This window comes from Stigmatopora nigra, chromosome 10 (assembly GCF_051989575.1).
Source record: "Stigmatopora nigra isolate UIUO_SnigA chromosome 10, RoL_Snig_1.1, whole genome shotgun sequence".
NCBI classification, from domain to species: domain Eukaryota; kingdom Metazoa; phylum Chordata; class Actinopteri; order Syngnathiformes; family Syngnathidae; genus Stigmatopora; species Stigmatopora nigra.
The window spans coordinates 13,967,695-13,985,000 of NC_135517.1; the positions used below are offsets into that span (position 1 = coordinate 13,967,695).

General features: G+C 41.0%; 1 protein-coding gene across 1 annotated transcript in view; it reads left to right on the top strand.

Annotated features, from left to right (window-relative positions):
• Positions 1-13,193, top strand: part of iars1 (isoleucyl-tRNA synthetase 1) — a 56,597-nt gene extending 43,404 nt beyond the window's left edge. Inside the window, exons 27-34 of the mRNA XM_077726252.1 lie at positions 111-223; positions 1,845-1,940; positions 5,592-5,768; positions 6,585-6,705; positions 7,883-8,008; positions 8,076-8,222; positions 12,169-12,321; positions 12,647-13,193. Coding sequence (XP_077582378.1) covers positions 111-223; positions 1,845-1,940; positions 5,592-5,768; positions 6,585-6,705; positions 7,883-8,008; positions 8,076-8,222; positions 12,169-12,321; positions 12,647-12,729 — 1,016 coding nt within the window. The 3' untranslated portion in view covers positions 12,730-13,193. The remainder of the gene's footprint in view (positions 1-110; positions 224-1,844; positions 1,941-5,591; positions 5,769-6,584; positions 6,706-7,882; positions 8,009-8,075; positions 8,223-12,168; positions 12,322-12,646) is intronic.
• The last annotated feature ends 4,113 nt before the right edge of the window (positions 13,194-17,306 follow it).

Sequence of the window (17,306 nt, forward strand, 5' to 3'; positions counted from 1 at the left end):
TGAATATATATGTTTTGATATCCACTCCCCTTTTTTGATGGATTAATGTTACTTACCTATTCTGGGTGTCATCTGACAAATGTGGTGTGTTTGTTGTGGGCACATTTCAGGTTCTATCATGGTGGATGGCCACGAACTTCGCGAAGAGGACCTGAGAGTTATGTACACTTTTGGACAGAGTTCAAACACTGCTGCTCAATATGAAGCACACTCTGACGCACAAGTGAGTAGTTGGCATCTAATGTACTCAGCCCAGTAGAGTAAAAAAATTAAAAGCATTGAATTAAAATCTATGTCATTAATCTTACACTCTTAAATTGACTGTAAATTCATTGTTACATTTCCGTACAGTATAGTTAATACCGATTTACGGACTCTAAAACTCACTCACATTCTCTAGGTGACTTAAAACAGAATGGGTACATGAAATTTGGAGTCAGCTGTCCTAGGTTATATTTCACAAACACTTGTTACCCCAATCCACACTGCATCTGCCACATTGTAGTGCTGTCTCGAATAAAACTGTATTTTTCCTTTTCTTAATTCAAGATTTAATGAACCGTATATACCGATGATGTACTGAACACATCACAAATTGGTCATCTAGAAGCAGAGAACGTTACAATTTAAATTGCTCAAAATGCTGTCACGTATAACCCGCTTCCAATTCATCCAAAGGAAAGTAAATCGTCAAATGAGTAAATAAAAACGTGAAAGATCACAAAATCAAGTGCACTAATAAGGTAAAAAAAAAAATCCAGGAACCATATACTTTAGTTTTTCATATGCCACTTTTATAAAAACAGCAGACACTTTGATGTTACTTACATAACCGTCGTGTTGTATATTTGCTCTACGTACACATGAAATTATGTGGAGTGGGGAGCAAATTACGTCGTAGCTACAGTGACAGTCTTCATAAGTGCGATGCAGGGCAATCACCTCTCAGTTAAGTGGAGACCAGCTCCTCTAAATTTCCCACAGGCCATCACTCATCATTGCACCGTCAAGCCATACGCTCATTGCACGAATGCACCTTAATACAATTTTACCAAGCTGGCTTTTTAATTCTCCTTTCTCGCTCTCCCGCACAGCCTAAGTCTCCCATCTGTCTACCATGCTCTTGGCTCTGTGTTACTTGCGTGCACCTTCTCCTGTATGAGGCCCCTTCCCCCCATCTGCAGAACATACATCTCAATACAATAGAATACAGTTGTTGTATCGAGGGAGATGACAATTATGACCTGCCTTCCTGAATGCAAAGTTACTAGAGGAAGGTGTCATCAACACCACTGTCCAACTCTTATAATTCTTTTTTTTAAATGTATCCTTAATATTTCCTTAGGTCACTACTTGTACTGAGTATACCTTCAATGCATTGGGACTTGGAACATGAACATTCTCTCCTCCAAACCCAAATAATTTGCATATCTAGCGCTGTCAATTGCATTGAAAGATGAGCATTTACAGCCAGTTTTGACACCAGTTCTTATGAGGCTAACATTATTAAATTACCAAAAATTGTCGCTTGCATTATAAAGGGTTAATATGTCCTGTAATTGGTTATACTTTGTTTTAATATTAAATCCCTATCAGTCATTCGGTTCGATTTGGAATGTCTTCCTAGATATTCTGTTTAACTTGTTTCTAAAACGTTACAGCACGAAATTACAATGCAAGTTTAACCCTTGGAGGCTTCATATTGTTAAAATACTGTTGTTGTTGATTTAAAACTTAGGTAATTCAAATCTGGACACTTAATTTTTAAACTGACTTCTGAAAAATATTAATGTGCTTCACTTATCATTCATTGGTTACAGTCTTTATTCTTGGGTGTGATGTAGGTGCTGGTATTATTGGACGTTTCCCCAGACCAGTCCATGTTGGACGAAGGTGTGGCTAGAGAAGTCATCAACCGCATTCAGAAGCTACGCAAGAAGGTAGGCGCACATCTTATTCTGGGCAGCCAGGTTCACCAACAATATCATAACAATTCATAATACATGAAATTCCCCTCATGAATGTTGCCATTTGTATGTAAAGGGCCTTTCAAATGAAACATTTTTATTTATTTGATTTGTTGCGATTGGTGGTCGACTTTTGGCTTTTCCCCCAGGGGTCACCATGGCTATACCATAGAATAGCCAATTAGATTTTTTTTATGCTGGATGCCCTTCCTGCCACAACCCGCACATGCGGTAATCAAATCCTAAACCTCGGGCACCACAACAGTAGCAGGGTTCTCAGACCATTCTTCCACCACTGGGCTCCATTTGATTTGTTGTGAACAATCTTTCCAACATTGAACTTAAACAGTTTGAGAATAAAAAAAAAATCTAAGTCCAGCTAATGAAAAATGTGTAAAAAATCAAATTTTTGGGTTACATTTTTCTTATGTGAAGATCAATTTTGGCTGGTCGTTTGGAAATGGCCACAGGAGTGACTTTAAATTTGGACTATAAAAACTCAATACCATAGGCATTTAAAAATGGTCAAAGCTTGTCTTTGGATTGTTTGGTGGTTTTCATTTTTCATTTTGTTTGTTGGCTGCATGTCACTATGTGTATTAGTAGCAATGCGGTTAAATTCAACAGTTGGTTGGTAAGATTATAATTTCTGCAAATGCCATACTGTTGCCACAATCATCAACACGATGAAAATGCCAATCCCAAACATCTCTCATGCTGCCATTATTTTATGATGGTCAGTCGCTAACTCTTTTGAGGAATGTTTCCTAATAGTATTTTTTTTTTAAGGATACATGTTTTTGAGTTTTGTTTAGGTACTGTATATTGAGCTGACTTCAATGGCTGTTTTTGCGCCAAAATTTCAGGGGTGTGTATGCAATTGCTCGCACTATAAGCATCAACTTTTTACCCTTTCACACCTTTTACACCATGGCTTTTAATGTAACTATTATTTATTATTTTTTAACAAATGTGCTTCTTATTTTCTCGTTATCTGTTTACGTTTGCCTTTCATGATGTTTTCATTTTGTGCTTCCGCTTGGCTCAATATCATAAAGTTGCCACTTAGGGTGCATTCAAAGTCTCTAACCAATAGGATGAGTGTTCCACTATGACACTTGAGATCCCATGGGTAGACAGCCCTGTGCTCGTCAAGTTTATTCTCCAAGAGAGCACGCACACTGAGCTATTTAGCTCCATTTGCGGGAAAACTAATAATTTCAGGTATATGGAATCACGTTTGTGAAAAAGATTCCAATAAAATCTTTGACATCAAACTAAACTTTGCCAGTTCTAACTGTAAATTAGTAACGAAACTCAAGCAAACAAAGTCATATGAATAGTAGAACTTCCCACTTACAATGTTCACAATTCCTTTTTTATGTTCTCACTGCCCAGAACTTTGCTCTCAATGCCAAACTTTCTCACTTGAACCACCTAATTTTGTGCATGTGAAAAATCTCTCTCTCTCTCTCTCTCTCTCTCTCTCTCTCTCTCTCTCTCTCTCTCGCTCGGTGCCCCACTTTTCCCATGCGCTGTTAGTTTTTTAGATTTTGAAACAAACATTGCTGGTTGCTGGCTTTAAGAGAAGCGTGTCCTCATTGGTCAGGTCGATTGTCTGTGCCCCAGTTCCAATTGCTTGGAAGCGGTAGGGGGAAGTCGCAAATAAAAACGTGTGTGTCTGTGTGTAGGGCACGCTTTGGCAACAATCACTCAAGTTGTGCTCTGCTAACATATCAAATGTCATATACTGAAATGTTTAAATGTATGTCGCGCAGCCTACTATGATTCAAGTATTTGAAGTACAGTAATACTTTGACATACGAGTGCCACATCATACAATAAATTTGAGATAAGAGTAAAATTCCGAGCAAATATTTGCCTTGAGATACATTTTGAGATATGAGCATACGAGACAGCTAGGTGGCCGAGACGCGAGCGGCTGCTTAGGATAACAGCGGACTATGCTTCTCGCCGCATCTCCCTCGTGGAACGATATCTACGAGCACTGGGCAGAGCGTTGTATTTTTTCCGTATTTTATTTTATTTTTGCGTTAGTCAATGCAGAATTTAGGGGACAATAATGGGTCCAAAGCCAGCAGGTGCAAATAACAGTAGTTCGAAGAAAAGGCATATGATGACAATTGATATTAAGCACAAAATAGTAAAACATGAGAGTGGCGTACGCGTGACGGAGCTTGCTCCCCTATACGAGAGGACCAAGTTGGCAAGTTGGACAAGTTGGCAAGTATTTGTGTGCTATCCTATTGTGAGGACATTTCTGTGCACCAATTTCATATTATTTTGAAGGGGAGACTAAAGTAAACAACCCTAGATAGGCTTTTTTTTTTAAAACTCTGGCTAAAAGTGAAGGTGGAAGTGAGGCAAAAAGAGCCAAGCCAAAGATGAAAAGTAGAAAAAACGAAAACAAAATTAGTACTTGGTACCATTGAGTTTAAAATTGTCATACTAGGCGAAATCGTGCTTATCACCTGAAAAGACATACACAAACATTTAAAACGCAATGCATATTTTCATCATGACATTTGCAAGTAATGTTCATATCTATGCAAAGGGGTTTTCGATATTTGATATATTACTTTATGGTAACTTTAAGTTTCATCCTCTCATTTTCCATTCAGCATTAATTAAAATTTTGAGCTGCTACCATTATGTTGCCCTGCTTCCTTTGCCATCTTTCTTTTTTTTTTTTCCTAATGCTCCTATGCAAATTTGGGAAATATTTCCATTGCAGTGTCACAGTCAGACGTTTCTGCTCCATAAGGCGAGATTAATGGTGTCTTAATTACGCTCTGGCCCCTTTCAGTTTCAAGCGCTGGAGCTTTGATGTCCAACTGGGGTGGAAAGACGGATTAGCCAGCAGCCTCTTGTTTTTTCAAGAAACAAACATTTTTTTCTGTCTGTAGTAGTTAGTGGCAGTGCTACTGGCTGGATCCCAGCCAGGCCACATTCCATCTCTTATTTCAAACCCCACATCCCACAAGATCTGTGAGGAATTTGCCACCCTGGGGATAAGAATTAATTTACACAGTCTTGGCTCTTACTTTTGCTCTGTTTTATGTGTGTTGGCGTTTTTGTTTGTGTGCTTGTGGCAGGAGGTCAACCCATTCTTTATCGAGATTCACAAGTGAACTGAAGTTCTCTCTGTTTTAATCAATGCCCTCACACTCATTCAGAGTGGGAGCCCCATCAGCAATGAGTTACTACCTGTGCTTGACAGCAATGGCCGATCAACGTTCCTCCATTGACTGGGTGCTACAATGTATCTCACTAGCTTTATGCGTCTGCCCTTGAGCTGATGTTACCCGTGCAGTGCGTGTGGGGAGCAGTCATGGAATGGCATCTGTCTACACATGCAGCGGTATCGATTATGACCAAATCAAGACAGTATCAAGCTTAGCAGAGACTGCTAGTGCTTTTATTTTGTCTTTATTTCTAGCACTCTTTTTAATATATATATTTCAATCCCATCCTTCAGGTATCCATCCAGATTTATCCCTCTAAAAATAGTTATGCTTTATAATATCTTCCAGTTTATCACACATTTACATCAGGTGAATAATCCCTAAGAGTTTATTTGTATAATTTACTCATCTTCTGCAGGGCCATTTGGTGCCATCGGATGAAATTACAGTGCATTACCACTGTCAGCCAGACGGGGAGTACTTGGGCTCAGTTATCCAGGCTCACACGGAATTCATTTTGGCTACAACAAAGGCGCCGCTCCTCCCATATCCTGTCCCTAAGGGTGCCACCGTCATCATACAAGAGACGACACAGGTATGAGTTCTAGAGCATCATTGGAGTTGATAGTTATTGCTCACACTCAATGCTAATATGCAATAAAAAATGAAAGGATGGTTGTTAGAAATGTTCAAACAACAATAGTTAATTCAATCTGAAAGAGTCATGATGAAATTAACAAAGATGCTTCTTTTGGGACACGCATGTTTTACCATCTATTTCCTTTTGTTCCCTGTTTCACTCATTTCTAAAATGTTCCTCTGAGGGTATTTTATGTATGTTTCCCTTTGAGATTACTTAACTTTGTACATAAATGAAGTAGGAGTGAGAGGGCTAAAATGCAGTGCATTTTTTTACCCATCGTTTGTCTTATGTTTTGAGCATCATTAACAGAGTACAAGTGCCTGTGACAATAAATATCAATCTGAAAACAAATTCTCCCAACATTAGACTATCAAGTTTCTTGATCAAGAGAGTTGCTTAATTTTCCGTTTTTTATACTATTCATGACTTATGTTTTGATAGTTTGATAGTATAAACCAGTGGTCTCAAACCGGTCCTCAAAGGGCCGCAGTGGGTGCAGGTTTTCATTCCAACTCAACAAGGATACCTTTTGCAAGTGCAATCAGTTAATTAGAGTCAGGTGCTACTTATTTTAAAGACACCTGATTACTTAAAATGTCGTCACTGGATCGGTTGGAACAAAAACCAGGACCCACTGCGGCCCTATGTGAAACCGGTTTGAGACCACTGGACTATAAACATTGCAAAGTATCATAATTAGGGGTGCTAGTTGAAATCGTGCCTTCACTCATGTAACTTGTACTGCTTTTTTCCCCATGTCTGGTACAGTTGAAGGGCTCCGACCTTGAGCTAACCATTGTCAAGGGTTCGTTTGCACCATTAGCCGCTTTAAATGGACCTGCTTGTGCTTACGTCAACCTCCTGGTGAAGACCAATGGCAACGAACAAGGTAGAATCAAACAAAAATCAAAGATAAAACACTCAGGGTTTTTATTCCATATCATTTGCTTGCAACAAAGAATTCGCTTGGCCTTGCGCTTAAAGAATCATGTGCTCACTCTTAGTTCATTATTACTACCATACTTGGTTGCAACCAAGTCCAAGCTTTGCTCCTAGAAACCCTGTTTAGACTAAACAACGGACGCACACAGACGCTTCACAAGGCTTCCTGGTACTTCAGTCCACATCTGTTTTGACAATTGTGGACGTGTTTTGGGACACATGCATTCGACTCGGAATGGGCAAACCGGTCCTCGAGGACCGCTGTGGGTGCAGGTTTTTGTTCCAATCGATTCAACACAGAGTTTAACCAATGAGATTTCTGCAGAAAACAAGAAGCACCTGACAGCAATCCACTGACTGCACTTGTAGGACATCAAATTGGTGAAAAGGTGCCCTCTCTCTCTACGGGTTGGAATGAAAACCCACAATGCTGGCCCTTGTGGAATAGTTTGCCCACCCCTGCCCTAAAAACACGACATGCACGAACCTGCAAGTTGACAACAATGACACCGATTATTTCAAAATAAAAAAAGACAAACAGATAAAACGCGAAACAAAATGTATTTAGAACAGCGGAGGCAAGGTTGAATGGTTCCAAGAAACGTCCAGGACTAGCATAAAGGAGCTAAGCTAATAGAAGAATGACTCAAGTTGTAATGGTTATTAAAACATCAAAGTAAGAGTTACAAAGGAAAGTATCAAGAAATATTAAAATGTAATGAATAAGATAGAAAAGCTGTAAAAACACAAACGAGTAAGAGCGGAGAAAGCTACTGCCACCAGCTCCCACTTGAGCGGCGCCATCTTGAATCCACACAATAATGCAGAATTTATCACTGCAGGATGCTGCATCTGATCTGATAGTGTTTGTCTTAAGACTGAGAATCAGCCTTTGTATATATCCAAAGGCTTTATGTCTGCCCTTCATTCAACATAATTCTATAGTTCTACACATGTTTCAGTGTTCAAGTGTGTACAGCAGATTCTGCAAGTGGACTGCACTCAAACAATGGCTTTATGACAAACATCTTCGGAAATGCTAAAACACAGTGATATAAATAAATGCAGTGATTTTTTTTCCAAAAATTTAGTCTAGTGGCAACGTGTGTTATCACTTTTTTCAGAAGGGGTGGTGCTGCTTGAGAATCCAAAAGGCGATAACAGGTTAGACCTGGACAAATTGAAAACCGTGTGCAGCAGCATCTTTGGGACCAAATATGAAAGGCTCAAACTCTTTAACGACGACAAAGGTAAACACAAGTTCATGCCTTTAGTTCCTCTGTGCTCCTGCCTCATGTGTGCTTGTTCCCATTGCAGAGTTGGCTAGTAACGTGGACCTGCGAACGCTGTGTGGTAAAACCCTGTCAGTGACTACAAACATGGCCTCTCATTGTTGTGTCACCTCTGACACTTCCCTCGCATGTCCATACGTGAACCTAATCCTCTGCGACGCACAGCCCGCTGGTGAGTACACACAGTTAAAAAAAATAAAAATTAACAACTGACTATGCTCTAATCTGATCATTTAAATTAGGTATTGAGTGCGTATGGAATAGGTATTGATAATTCAGATTTTTTTTTTTAACTGAAAACTGAATGTTTGTGTACTACTGTTGCGTCTTATCGTCAGACTTAAATGTTTGTATGACTGCAGTCATACCTCTATCTACGAAATTAATTGTTTCCAGAACTTTTTTTCTGAGTTGAAAATTTCATAGAGCAGTACTTTGTATGTCTCATCTCATTTTCTGAACCGCTTTATCCTCATTGGGGTCGCGGGGGTGTTGGAGCCTATCCCGGCTGACTCGGGGCCAGAGGCGGGGGACACCCTGAATCGGTGGCCAGCCAAACGCAGGGCACAAAGAGACGTGCAGCCATGCACACTTATTGACTTTGAACATTGAACTTTTAATCTTTTTCAATTAGCGTTTTATGATTCCGTGGCATCTAATTTTTCACCCATTTTATTTTTTCCTGCTGATTCTTACCTTTTTGGATATTAGTTCCCCTTCGGCGTTGCTTGTTGATAATCATGATTGTAAAATGCACAAGACAAACGTCGTCAAAGTGGGCGATCGCACAACTAAAATTTCTCCCCGTTTTTTCCCTCATTTGTGCTTTTGGAATGGTTGCTCTTCCTCAGCCGCCTTCTCGTTGAATTCCTTGTGTATGGCTAAGCATTGCATTAACTCCTGCTGGACCAACTGGCAATGTCCCTAAATTAACAAGGATCATGGCAGGTTTAAGCAATACTGATTCCCCTGTCATCGAAAAAGAGTCTGGCCTAAATGGTCGCTTGCTTCATATTAAAATGTCTGACACAGAACCCAGCATTAATTCCGATTTATCAAAATCATGGAAAAATATTGCATATAAATGGAAACTTGACTATCAAGTGACACGTTGAGACTGGGACTGATTTGTCAGTCTCAAAGCGGGCAAAAAAACAGTTCAGTTCCTCAGCTAGTGAGGCATCTCAGTATTGTTCTTGTAATTGGTAATATGTCGTATTCCCTGCCACATCATCTTTGGGTTATTTCCTGTGAAGTGCTGAATTTTCTTTGTATTTGCTGCCTTGGCCTTTTTAATGCCTCTCTTCAGCTCTGCTCTGGCAGCCCTGTATTGTACCTTGTCCCCTGACCTGAAAGCAATGTTACGACATTTGATGAGTGCCTGCATCTCTTTGGTCATTCAGGGATTTTGATTAGGAAAAAACCTATACCTGTTCATTAACAGTGACGTTGTCCGTGCAGTTTTTGATGTAGGAAAGTACAGTGTCCGTGTAGTCCTGGAGGTTGTGGTGGTCAAAAAGTTCCCAGTTGGTGCGGGAAAAACAGTCCTGCAGCTGAGAAAGGGCGTCCTTGGGCCAAGTTTTATTTGTGGTCTTGTTAGCCTCTGGAGTTGAGTGTATGCAGGGGTGAAGGATAGGCAGAGATGATCTAATCCAGCCTGGTGATATTAGCTGGTTTCTTACTCCAGCCTCTTCCAAATTTCCCCTCAGCAGGACCGGCTGAATGGTGTTAAACGCACTGGTGAGGTCAAAAACATCATTCTCACCATGCTTCCAGTGTTCTCCAGGTGTGAAAGAGACCTGTGCATCCGGTAGGTGGTATCATCAATGGTAGCACCAATGCCTGGACGCTAGGCGAACTATAGAGGGTCCAGCTCTGCATTCATCAGGGGGCTGGGGTGATTATGGATGATACTCTTCAATGTCTTGATCAGGTGAGAGGTTAATGCTACTGGCCTGAAGTGGTTTGGCTCCCTGGGGTTCACAATCTTTGGAACTGGGACCACACCATCTGCAGACTGAGGCTGAGGTTAAAAACATACAGAATCACTTTGCCAAGCTAATCCGCACAGTCTCTCAGTATTCTGGAGCTGAGGTAGCCTTTCTTTCCTCTGTCTTCTTTAGCTGTTTTATCACCTGATCGACAGTAATGCAGAGACCGGTGAAAGAGAGGGAGGAAGAGGAGGAGAAAGAGGTGAGAGAGTTGCTTCTGGTCTGGGGGATCAGGGAAGGACTCACTTTGTTAAAGAACTGATTCAGTTCATTGGCCCGCTCCCTGTCTCCGGGTCTCTCTCACTGTTGCCTCCATGGCCCGAAATGGTCATCAAGCTCCTCCAGACCTCTTTGGTGTTGCCTCTCTGGAGTTGGTTCTCTAGCTTCCTCCTGAAGATGGAATTATCCCTTCCTTATCTCTCTCTCCAACTCCTTCTGGACCATTTTCAGACTCTCTTCCTCCCCAGACCTAAAAGCCCTGTTCTTCTTGTTCTGGAGGGCCCTTATATCCCTGGTGACCCTCGGCTTATTGTTGGAGAAACAACGGGCCTTCTTGGAGGGTACAATGTTCTCAACACAGAAGTTAATATAATCTGTGATGCAGTGGGTCAAGCTATCAATGTCTTTCCCATGTGAATTGCACTGAACCTCCTAGTCAGTGGTCTCAAAACAGTCTCTCAGTACCATGCTGGTCTCCTCTGTCCATCTTTGTATGATCCTCGTGGTTTTATTTTCCTTACCATTGGGATGTAGGTGGGGAACAGATGGACCAGGTTGTGGTCTGAGCGGCCTAGTGAAAGCAGGGGGACTGAGCTGTACGCCTCCTTTGTGTTGGCATATAGCAGGTCCAGAGTTTTTTTGTTCCCTGGTGTGGCACTTCACATACTGAGTGAAGGTGGCGAGAGTAGAAGCCAAGGGAGCATGGTTGAAATCACCAGAGATGAGGAGAGACTGGGGCTGTGACATCTGCAGCCGGGACACAGTAGCTTGAAGCAGCTCGCAAGTGGCTGCCGCATCGGCAGAATGAGGTATATACGCAGTTATTACGATAACGTGCGAAAACTCCCAGGGGATGTAAAACGGCCTCATGCTAACAGCTACTAGCTCGATATCTCGAGTGCAAAGTTGCTCTTTCACAATAATATGCCCGGGGCTGCACCATCTACTATTAATAAAAACAGCTAGTTCCCCACCTTTCTTCCTACCGCTCTCCTCAGCATCTCTGCCGCCCTCACCAGCTGGAAGCCATCCAAGGAGACGAGAGTCTGGTGTTAGTTCATTCGGTCAGGTCTCCGTGAAGCACATAAAGGAGACTTTCTGATATTGTCGTTGTTGTTTGGTAAGCGCTGTTCGTTCTTCCATCTTATTGGGGAGAGATATTACGTTCCCTATAATAATAGATGGAATGCTGGGTCTGAAGCGTCGCTTTCTCTCCTGACATTTTCGTCCAGCTCTGCATCCACTTCTCTTCCTCTTTAACTCAGTGGGGAGGTCCAGGTCCAAGGGAATCCAGGTGTTGCATAGCGCTAACAGCTGATCCTTTGTGTAAAACAGCGGAGGCATGGCTGAGTGGGTCAAAAATGTAATGTCCAGTACTAATAGATCAAAGACTGCCTCTTGCACAACTTGAGTCTTGGAGTAGAGTCTTGAAAGTAAAGTTTTAAAACATTAAAGTATGGAATATAATATATAAAGTAAAATCTTAAAACACAATAAAACGTAAAAATAAAGGATAAAAAAGCTGTTTTACAACGCTGACCCGCCAACAAAGTGTGTGCTTGCTGTCTAATTCACTTCAATCAGTTTTGCTTGCCACTCAAAATTTTATAGCAGCTGAACAACTTTTTATGTCGACTTTGAGTTTAACTTATGTAATAAGGGACAGCACATATTAATGAACATATTCATATTCATGTTAATTAGCGTATATATGTAAATATGTAAGATTGTAGCCAAGGACTAATTTCCATCCTCTTGGTGCTTAAATTTGTAATATGTTGCTAAACTAATAGCCAGAATTGGTATTCATACATTGCTCCGTATCATTTTTCCACTGAAGTCTCGATCATTTCTAAACTAATTCGTAAAATGTGCAAATCTGTCTCCCTAACGGCTGGCTACATGCAGAGTGCAAAACAGGACAAGTGGGAACCCTACTGCTGATCAACCCAGTGGGCCAGAATGGTCTAGACTACAAAAGCCTCTTGTCAGAAGCCGCAAAGGTCTTCGGCCTCCGTGGTAGAAGGCTCAGACTCTACACGGACCAGGAGCTCAGGCAGGGTAAGTACAAAGTAAATCAGTAAATACTTATAGCCTGAGGTAGTTCATGTAGGATTTGTTCAAGAGCGTAACAAACTAATGGGACATAGCCTAGCTATGCCCGATACAACAGAATATGTGACTGCTGATCGAATTCACCAAAGCAAGGATTACGAAATCATCTTTACATTTCAGATGGTTGTGGAATGTTTTTTCCTGTTAAAGAGTTGTTTATGGGGTATTTTTATTTAAGTCTGCATGTTGACCCAGCTAATGGTGGGTGCAGCACTTTGGACAGGGATTTTTTCACTCTGCTTTTTAACACATCCATCTTTTCTCCTTTCAGAGCTGCCAGCCAAGTGTTCAGTAAAGATTTTGGACACCAAAACTCTGTTTGTGAGAGTTCTTCCCACCACAGCGGGAACCTAGAAACCAAAGAAAAAACACCTGAAGACATTGTCAACATTGTTAGCATACGGCTCTATCAATTGGATTTTTTATTTTTATGACTCTTAAACCATCATGTACTGGATGCGAATTCACTTGTGATCATGCGACTCTTAGTACACTAAGACATAGGACCGATCTATTATTGAAAATAGTTAATTATACGCCTGAAATTTTCTTTCCTATATAACGCTAAAAGTTGAAATGTGTTTCTTCTTTAAACTCATTTGACGTAAGTACAAGGGTCCAGAGTCATTATGGCTCTGGAAATTACATGGGAAAGCCAATTTGTGGCCATTGTGTTTAGAGCTGGACCGATAAATCTTTTATTACTTTGGGAATCTTCATTTGGAAAGTTGAAATGAAATTTTTGGGTGGCTGAGCCTTTGGTTCGATCTCTACAACACTGCTGAGAAATGGAATAAATCAATGGTGGTGGAAAATGAGCTTTTTTATTTGTCTCATTGTCAAGGGCAACATGTCTGGACCCCTGGTATTAACCTCATTTGTTCTTTGGTTTATCTGAACGACTCGCCCACTTTTCCCCATTTGTTTGCCTTACCTTCTTTAATTGGAAGGTTGGCCATTGAGGGCAACAAAGGGGATTAAAGATGCTTTGAAAAGCAGTAATGATGCAGGACAATACAAAATAAAGCAGTCCACCCACAGCATTGCAATGCAACATTAAGTGTTGTTCATAAAATAAACAAGACGCGTGAGTTACGTTGCTACCTGACGTAAGGTGAGAGAAATTCCTAATGTTATACTTTGCAGTGTCAGTAAACATTATTATTCTTTTTTCGTATTTCTTTTATTTTGTGATTCAAAAACAATATGCCAAAACCCCCCAAAAAATTACAATAACTACCTGCATATACAAATATTGCAGCACGGACAAAATTACTCAAAAATGTGCTTCAGTATATCCTCACCGTCCACTGTTGATTGCAGCTGTTATTCGATCTTTCATGTCATTGATATTTACTGGCAACGGTGGAACAAATACTGTCACTTGAAAAGTCGCAAAAAGTGAGGTCAGATGACCTGGCAGGACAAGCGCAGAGAGAAAGGTCCTTTTGGAGCATTCTTTTTTAATCACTGTGTTATTATTTTCTACAGTACAGCAATGGCACATAGTACAATGTTCATTACATTATTTCATTGAAAACAAGGTATTGAGATCTTAAGTCAAAGTCTTTTTCGTCAGATTCGAGAAGCAATGAATTATTGATGAAATCTTCAGGACACGCGCTCGGGAGTTTTTGCGAGAGGTTTTCGCCGAGCTGTTGAGGGGGCGTTGTGACAATTTTCTTTTTTGGTCCATATATGCTTTTGTACGAGAACAAGAAACAATGGTAACATTGCATGACCATGTTGTCATCAAATCTTTTTTTTTCTTTCCCAAGGTGGCGCCGTCACGCAGAAGCCAGTGGCAGTGTGTCTGTCCACTCTTGGTTTTTCATGTTTTACAGCCTTTCTATCCTTTTTTATTACATTTTAATATTTCTTATACATTCCTTTTTACTTTACTTGGTACTTTATACTTTTTACTTTAATGTTTTTACAACTATCTTTGTTCTGTTACCCGTGCCCAAGCTACGGCCCGCTAGGCTTTTTAATCCGGCCCGCTAGGCCTTTTAATCTGGCCCGCCGACATTGTCCAAATATTTTTTTTCCCAAGATGGCGCCGTCACGCGGAACCCCGTGGCAGTAGCTCTGTCCACTATTATTTGTTTTTCGTGTTTTCCAGCCCCTCTATCTTTTTTTTAAATTACATTTTAATATTTCTTAATACATTCCTTTTGACTTTACTTTGTACTTTATACCTTTTACGTTAATGATGAGTGATGAGTATGTTAATACTTAAGTCCTTTTTTTCTGTTTGTTTAATTAGTGCTGTTAACGGATGCAGTTTTTTTATATGTATCGTATCTTGTGCTGACCCGGCACATCTGCCAAATTTTTTAAGTCAATGTGGCCCCATGGCCAAAAAGTCCACCCCTGCCCTAGCTTCTTTCTGCCACGTCTTTTTTGGAACCATTCTGCCATCCTACACATGGGCCTAGCTGTGAACAATACGCAGCAGAAGGAGCAACACCTCAATGCCGCTGGAAATCCGGAGTAACGCTTCACACCAATGATTCCATTATGGTATTAAGATGGAAGCTCTGTCGGCGTTTATTAGGCCGCAAACGGAGTCGAGGGGTTCTACTCTGCTACTGTTGATTCTTCCGAGGAACTGCGGATTAGCTTGGAAGAGAGACTGCATATTTTCAACCTCAGTCACAGTCTGCAGAAGTTCCCCATCTTGTGGAAGACTTCTTGTGTGTGTTTCCAATTTTATCCAACTCTACAAGGTCTTTTTCTTGAGTGTGTATCCGTTTTTGCTACTGCAACCAATATGGCGCTTCTCAAGTGGCAACCGGTAGCTCTGTCCGCTCTTGCTCGTTTTGTGTTTTTACTGCTTTTCTGTCTTAATGATTTGATTTACTGATTCTCAATGATCCCATATATATTTTTTTGCTTTGTACTTTGTGCTTTTTGCCTTGTTGTTCTTGTTACTATGCCTTTCCTGTATTCTCACCCTCTTGCTACTGTGATAATGAAATTTCCCGAATCCGGGATGAATAAAGTTATCCAATCCTATCTCTGAGACACTGCTCCAAACTGTGAGCCATATTGAAAGTTTCTTTCCGATTTCTAAAAGAACTAAGAACACGTTCTATATCTTTATTGCAGTAATCTTTTTGGAGGAAATTAAACCACCACTTCGCTCCTCTGCGCCCTCCAGCCGTCAATTAGCCGTTCAGAGAGCTCAATTTTTTCTGAGAGTAATGGCGTCAGTCTTCTACCCGGACTTAAATGGATATACTCAATTTCCATGTTGCTCCTCCGCAGCGTCCATCCAAAGTTCTCGACAAGGGTGTCTGCCGTAACATCTCCCGGAGCTTACACTTTGAAACATTTGGGGGAAATTCCATCATCAGATCCGCGACCAGGAGGTTCCCAGATTCCGCTGAGTGAGCTCTATTTGCGGACAACAGCATCTGCTCACATTTCTGAAAAAAATCCACCCTTACAGAGGCTTGTGGACACTCAGAAAGCTCTATTTTTGGATACAGATTACTTTCATATCCTTTTCAAATGTCATCAAATGAAAGCCTTGTTCAGACGTGCCAAAAATGCGATTTTTATGCCATTGAGATTGAAAGTGGATGGCTGTTTTGACGGATTGTAACCACATGCAATATAAATACACATACATATATACAAAATATACTATATACCCCTTCACATCCCTACATTCTTTCCCGCAAGCAGAGGGGACCAAAGCCAGGCCAAGCTGCAATAGGCCATCTCATCCCAGTAAATTGACAGGATATTCAGGTAGTACTAACACAGGCCATTTCCAAGTTTCTCCATTTGAATCTCTTATCCAAACCACAACTGTTTCCGAAACGGCGGTATCCTGACCACCTGCCGTTGTCACAAAGACCCCCCCCCCCCCCCTTTGCACGCCTAGCACCTGGAATATTCATTTTAATTGCAGTTTTACAAGCTCCAGTATCACACAAAAATACACGCATATACACACACATATACATATATACAAAATATACTGTATATGCCTTCACATCCCTACATCCTTCTCCTTGTCCTCTTCTTCTGAGTAAATACTTAGAATACTGCACTCAATGAAAATCGCTCTGCTTATTATAAATCCAAAAAACAGGTTAATGTGAGTTTTAGTCCAAGTCTTCCTGCACAGTCCAGATCTTGACGGGCAGCCCCCTTTCTCGAATTTCAGCTTCACGTTTGGACTGAAACATGTTAAGAACCAGTCCTTTGTGAATGCTATTGTGATCCAGGATTTTCAGTTGGTCTACCAGTAGACAGGAAGGCTTTGTTGTTGTTTTAAAGCATGAGGATGATCGAACTTGTAGATTAAAGCTGGCTTTACCATCAAGCCAGTCAGCAGCATCCCCCCACAGGATGAGCGTCAGGCGATCCATGAACCCCTGCACTTTCAGTTCATCTTTGAATGAGATTGTCCATGAAGGCAAAAAAAGGCTAGTCTCACCCATGTTTAAAACTTGCTTCGGAAGATAACCAACCATTTTCTTGAATTATGCGAGGGAACTCTTCCTCGACGTAGCACTTAGGTACCTCCCGCTCTGACAAAGAAGCTCACTCGCAGCGCCCTAGAAGGGCAGAAAGCATTATATAAGACAATACGCATCCCAGCTTCCACCACTTCAACCTGCTGCCCTCTGGAAGGCGCTACATAGCCATAACACCCAAGACAAACAAACTCGAGGACTGTTTCTTCCCAAGAGCTGTCACCATACTCAACTCGAGTTCCGCACCTAGGACCTAATCAAGATTTATTACTACTACTCTTCCTGGACTTCAGATGGAACAAGCATGCTCTGCTTTGCTGACCTAACTTCGACTACTCATTTATTTATTTCTTATTTATTGATTATTTAAATAAATAAATATGTCTATTGTTATTTGTGCACTATGTGGCAAAAGCTCTAAATCTTATTATACTTGTA